This window comes from Felis catus, chromosome B1 (genome assembly GCF_018350175.1).
Source record: "Felis catus isolate Fca126 chromosome B1, F.catus_Fca126_mat1.0, whole genome shotgun sequence".
In the NCBI taxonomy this organism is placed as follows: Eukaryota; Metazoa; Chordata; class Mammalia; order Carnivora; family Felidae; genus Felis; species Felis catus.
In genome coordinates, this window is record NC_058371.1 from 187,337,786 (window position 1) to 187,343,785 (window position 6,000).

Here is a 6,000-nt window from a genome sequence, read left to right on the forward strand (position 1 = left end):
TCAATTTAATGATTCCCTACAAAGGACAACATAGTTTTGGAGTTACACCTTTCTTCACAATTATAAGAAGAAAATAATGGATTATCGTGCTGGATGAGTAAAAATTGACCAATGGTGATTGAGTTTACTGGATGCTGGCTGTGTACTGGGCACAGGACCAGAGACTTAAGCCGTCCTGCCTTTGAGGGGTTTACAGTCTGTGTGAGGAGACCGTAAAGAACCAGCTGCAGGCTGTGTAAGGACGTTACACAGTGGAGATACGGTCTTTTGAAAGTTCAAACAAAGGCACCATTAATTTGGGGGGATGGTGTTAGGAAGTATTGACCATTAGTGATGATCCTTCATTAGGGATTAGAGCAAAGGGGAGATACAGGATTATGTGGTGAGTGAGCTGAGGAAATTTCAAGAAATGCAGTTTGGCGGGAACCTACAGTATGTGGTGGAGAGTTGCCAGAATTCCGAGTGAAAGTTCCGTTTCAGGCCTTTGGAAGCCATGTTAAAATGTGGGCAGCCATTGAAGACTTACCTAAGGGAGTGGCCTGACTAGTTATCTTTTTAGAAGGACAGCTTTGCATTAATATAGAGTAAAAATTGGAGAGCCTGAGAGTAAGGAATTCTGCTGAGGTCATTAGGGTGGTCCCCATGAGGACTGAAACCAGAACAGCATCATGGAGAAGAGAGGGTGTGTGTGTGGAAGACAGTTGAGGCAACTTCTCTAGGGTTGATGGCCAACTGGATTTAAAATGTGTGGGAGGGAGAGAATTCCAAGATGGTTACAAATTGCTCTAGTTTAGTTTGGGACATGGTGCTTCTGTCAACTGAGAAAATAATATAGGAAATGTAGAATGGGGGCGGGGCAGGCAAGCACAGGGGAGGGAGGCTCACTAGTACTTTTTGTGAGAAGTGTACATTTTTGGAAACCTGGTACTCAGTAGGGAAGACGTGCTAGGCATTTTACAGACAGGACAGGAGACATTTTCCATGTGTGGTGATTGAAGACAAGGATAATGAACCAAATCCCCCAGGGAGAAGTTGGTTAAAAAATGGTCCTGGGGCCATGTTGATATTTTTTTTTTTTTTATTTTTTTAACCTTTATTTATTTTTGAGAGAGAGACAGAGTGTGAGAAGGGGAGGAGCAGAGAGAGAGGGAGGCACAGAATCGGAAGCAGGTTCCAGGCTGTGAGCTGTCAGCACAGAGCCTTATGTGGGGCTCGAACTCACAGACCGCGAGATCATGACCTGAGTTAAAGTCAGACGCTCAACCGACTGAGCCACCCAGGCGCTCCAAGGGCCATGTTGATATTTAATAAATGGGCCATAGCAAGTAAAGGGAAGAACTGAAAGAGAATGCCTGAGAACATAAAAGATTCAGGGAGTGAATGGTTCCCTGGACAATTAAGGGACAAACAGGAGTGCTTGACCAGAGTCAGGTTACAGGATGCGAGTTGGCACCTCTGTCACTTGGGTTAAAAGAGCTTGAGAGATGGTGTTTGATTAAGAGATTTAGGGATCCCATCCTTCAGAGCTATTCCTTCCTATTGTTAGGTTCTGAGAAAATAAATAATAACCCCAAGCGTTAAGTAAAAATTTTGAATACAGTAAAACCTTGATTTGCGAGCATAATTCATTATGGAAGCATGCTTGTAATCCAAAGCATTTGTATATCAAAGTGAATTTCCCCATAAGAAATAATGGAAACTCAGATGATTTGTTCCACAACCCAAAAATAGTCATATAAAAGTGATTACATTACTGCAATATAATCCAAAATAATAAAATACAAAATATAAAGAAAAATAAAATAACCTGAACTTTCGTGACTGGTGTGAGGGAGACCAGCCAGAGGAGGGTTATTGTGTCAGACGACTTTCACTATCACTAACGGGTGATGACTACAGTACAGTATTAATAAACTTTTGTCATGTACTGTATTTAATGTAACTGGCAATAAGGCAGCAGAGGAAGGGGTCTATATCTGCAAGCAGCCTGACTTAGAATGAAGCAAAGGATTCCTAAGTTTACTCTTGTACGGAAAAGCAAAGGCCTGTCCGTAAGTGCTTTGAAATGACAAAAAATACACTGGGCCTGTTGTGGGTACTTTCTGATGTTCTGCAAAATCACTGATTTCTGCCAAACACAGCAGCCTGAGACCGAGCATCTGAGCATGGGAGATGATCACCCACAATCCCCCAGCAAGAGAGAGAGAACCATTGGCTCATTTGTGATCATGTGACGTTCGGCATCACAAGACTACTCGTATTGCAAGACATCACTCGTTTATCAATTTAAGATTTATTAGAAATGTTTACTCGTCTTGTGGAACACTCACAGAGCAGGTTACTCACAATCCAAGGCTTTACTGCACTGCCTTTATCCAGCCAGCTCAGGAATGGGGCTGTGTCTCTAGAATTGGCAGATGCAGAGTTAAGATTCTGACTGTACCCAGCAGGATGCGGCCAGGGCACAAAGTTCCTATTTTCTCTAATCAGGGAGCTCAAAGAAGCTCTGGTCAAGAAAAGAAGTTTCTCTTGGTAGGACTCACCACCACTCTGTCTCCCTCAGTTCCTACTGCACGATCCTTTTTCTTGCTGTCCCCAGTGAGTCCATGGGAAGGAGGTCAGGAAGGGCCTGGGCACTGTGTGAGGCTGAGATGGGGCACCTTCCTTGCCTCAGTGACTAGGGATAAGCATACACAGCAGTGAGGTGGCCTGCAACACGCAGGCATAGGCAGACATTAATCAGTAGTTAATATTATTACATATTTTGTGTGAACTGTATGGCATAGTGAGACCTTAAAGTCCATTTTGTAATGGACTAACTTACTGGTTTGCCTGCTGAATTCCCGTGGAAAGATTGAAGCCCTACCTGCAGTATCTCTTCCTGTCCACAGGGTGGCAGAAGCTGATCAGCTTTCCTCAAGTGGAAACGTGGTAGCCTACTCAAAAAAAGCTCTCCAAACAAAAATTTAAAAATTTTTTAAAAAGTTATTGTTAACAAAGCAGCCTCCAAAAGTTAACGTCCAGTTTATTATTGGGATAGGAATAATAATTAATCATTGAGGAAGGACTATTGCAGTACCGAGATACTGGGATGTGTGTACCTTAATCAATGGGAATGATGAGCTGACATTCACATTGTCCCTCCTTCCAGATTCTACCTGATCGGCGGTGGCATACCCATCATAGTTTGTGGTATAACAGCGGCCGCGAACATCAAGAATTACGGCAGTCGGCCACATGCACCCTAGTGAGTGTTTTGTGTTCTCTGCGTACCTGACCCCAGTTGCTTCTCTTTTAATGCTTTCCCAGGCCCTGACTCTGTTGCAGTTCCTGGAACAGTTGGTTGCCATGCAGCATCTGAACTGGTTTCCCATTTTCTTTCCTAGTTGCTGGATGGCGTGGGAACCCTCCTTGGGAGCCTTCTACGGGCCTGCCAGCTTCATCACGTTTGTGAACTGTATGTACTTCCTGAGCATATTTATTCAGTTGAAAAGACACCCTGAGCGCAAATATGAGCTGAAGGAGCCCACGGAGGAGCAGCAGAGGCTGGCGGCCAATGAAAATGGCGAAGTCAACCATCAGGATTCCCTGTCTCTGTCTCTGATTTCGACGTCAGCGTTGGAAAATGAGCACACTTTTCATTCTCAACTTTTGGGGGCCAGTCTTACCTTGCTCTTATATGTCGCCCTGTGGATGTTTGGGGCCTTGGCTGTTTCCTTGTATTACCCTTTGGACTTGGTGTTCAGCTTCTTTTTTGGAGCCACGTGTTTGAGTCTCAGCGCATTCATCGTGGTTCACCACTGCGTCAATAGGGAGGATGTTAGACTTGCGTGGATCATGACCTGCTGCCCCGGCCGGAGCTCGTACTCCGTGCAGGTTAATGTACAGCCCCCCAGCTCCAGTGGCGCGAACGGAGAGGCGCCTAAGTGCACCAACAGTAGTGCAGAATCTTCATGCACAAACAAGAGTACATCGAGCTTCAAAAATTCCTCCCAGGGCTGCAAGTTAACCAACTTGCAGGCTGCGGCGGCTCAGTGCCATACCAATTCCCTGCCTTTGAACTCCACGCCTCAGCTTGATAATAGTCTGACGGAACATTCAATGGACAATGATATCAAAATGCATGTGGCACCTTTAGAAGTTCAGTGTCGAACAAATGTGCACCCAAGCCGCCATCATAAAAACAGAAGTAAAGGACACCGGGCAAGCAGACTCACCGTCCTAAGAGAGTATGCCTATGACGTCCCAACCAGCGTGGAAGGCAGCGTGCAGAACGGCTTACCTAAAAGCCGGCCGGGCAACAATGAAGGACACTCGAGGAGTCGAAGGGCTTATTTAGCCTACAGAGAGAGACAGTACAACCCGCCCCAACCCGATAGCAGCGACGGCTGTAGCACGCTTCCCAAGAGCGGCAGAAATTTTGAAAAGCCTATTTCAAATAGTAGTAAAAAAGATGCCTTAAGGAAGCCAATTGTAGTTGAGCTTGAAAGTCAGCAGAAGTCTTATGGACTCAACTTGGCCATCCAGAATGGACCAATCAAAAGCAGTGGGCAGGAGGGCCCCTTGCTGGGTACAGATAGCACCGGCAACGTCAGGACTGGGCTATGGAAACACGAGACTACTGTGTAGGGTAGCGGCGGTGGGCTTCCTGGGCACAAATCCCTACAGACCGTGTTGTCCACATTCCTTGAAGCCAGGACTATGTAAAAACAGACTGTTTGCAGCCACCTTAGGGATTCAAAACAATTTTGAATAAACTTTGAAGTTTGGGGTCTTATTTTATATCCCCCGATTGTTGCTTTTTTTATGAATTAAAAAGAAAAACCCTCTAAAGCATCGTTTTCATTGTCAAAGCACCAACAGGACTTTGAGCATCTGAAATGTAATTTCTTGGAATCTGTGTATCTACTTAACATTTCAGGCTTGTATTTAATATAATAAATAGGTGTTTGTCATTGTTTCAGTCTCACATTTTTTTTTTTTTACTGTTTGTTTTTGAGAGGGAGAGAGCACGTGCGCGCACGAGTGGGGGAGGGGCAGAAAGGGAGGGAGACACAGAATCCAAAGCAGGCTCCAGGCTCTGAGCTGTCAGCACAGAGCCCGACTCTAGGGCTCAAACTCCTAGACCGTGAGATCATGACCTGAGCTGAAGTCAGATGCTTAACCAACTGAGCCACCCATGTGCCCCATATATTTTTGTATTTTATAATAGAAGCATGTAGTTCTATTTTAATTGTGTTTATACATGGGGATATTTTAATGAGAATTCTATGTAAATCAATTAGCAGACTCTTACATAATTAACTCCACTGATTATGACATATAAATCAAAGCTTGTTTGGATTGATGTATTTTATAAATACAGTTTTAAATGCTACAAGTTTGTAAAAAGATCTCACGGAATTTTTTTTTTTTTTTTTTTTTTTTTTGAAATGGAAATGCCTCAAAAGCTCTCTCTAAATTGAATTACTTTGCCTTATCACTTTGGTCCTCTTAATATTGTTTTGTCACTTTTGTGGCTTTTCAGTGATTTATATTTAGGTTTAATTTTCTTAATCATTCCTTCCCCCCCACCCCCCAGTACATACATTATCCTTGAATGTAAATGAAGTACAACCATATAAGTCAGGTTCACATTCACTTACTCTGAGTTCTTCAGTATTGGCTGTTCTGTTGGCTGTTACTTTGTTCTCAGATAAAGTTCCTCAGGTACTGATCTTTAAATTACATTCTGAGGGCAAAAGCTGCTCTGATCCAAATGTTCCCCTTGGTCATTGATGCACTGCGGTCCTTAACCATCTCTGGTCCTTAGTCTCAATGGAGTCCATTCCTGGAACTCTTTTTTTTTTTTTTTTTTTAAGTTATTTAATGTGTTGCATTATTTTAAAGAATGTTAATTTCAGCATAGTTCACGTGCGGTGTTGTATTAGTTTACATTAGTATACGTTACTTAGTGCTCATAATGATAAGTGTGTTCTTACTCCCCTTCACCTACTTTAA

At 43.4% G+C, this 6,000-nt stretch overlaps 1 protein-coding gene across 3 annotated transcripts in view; it reads left to right on the plus strand.

Annotated features, from left to right (window-relative positions):
* Positions 1–4,958, plus strand: part of ADGRA3 (adhesion G protein-coupled receptor A3) — a 136,245-nt gene extending 131,287 nt beyond the window's left edge. For all 3 annotated transcript variants that reach the window (XM_023253254.2, XM_045056541.1, XM_045056542.1), the window contains 2 exons: positions 3,152–3,247; positions 3,387–4,958. In XM_023253254.2, the coding sequence (XP_023109022.1) occupies positions 3,152–3,247; positions 3,387–4,629 (1,339 nt within the window). In that variant the 3' untranslated portion in view covers positions 4,630–4,958. The remainder of the gene's footprint in view (positions 1–3,151; positions 3,248–3,386) is intronic.
* Positions 4,959–6,000: the final 1,042 nt, after the last annotated feature.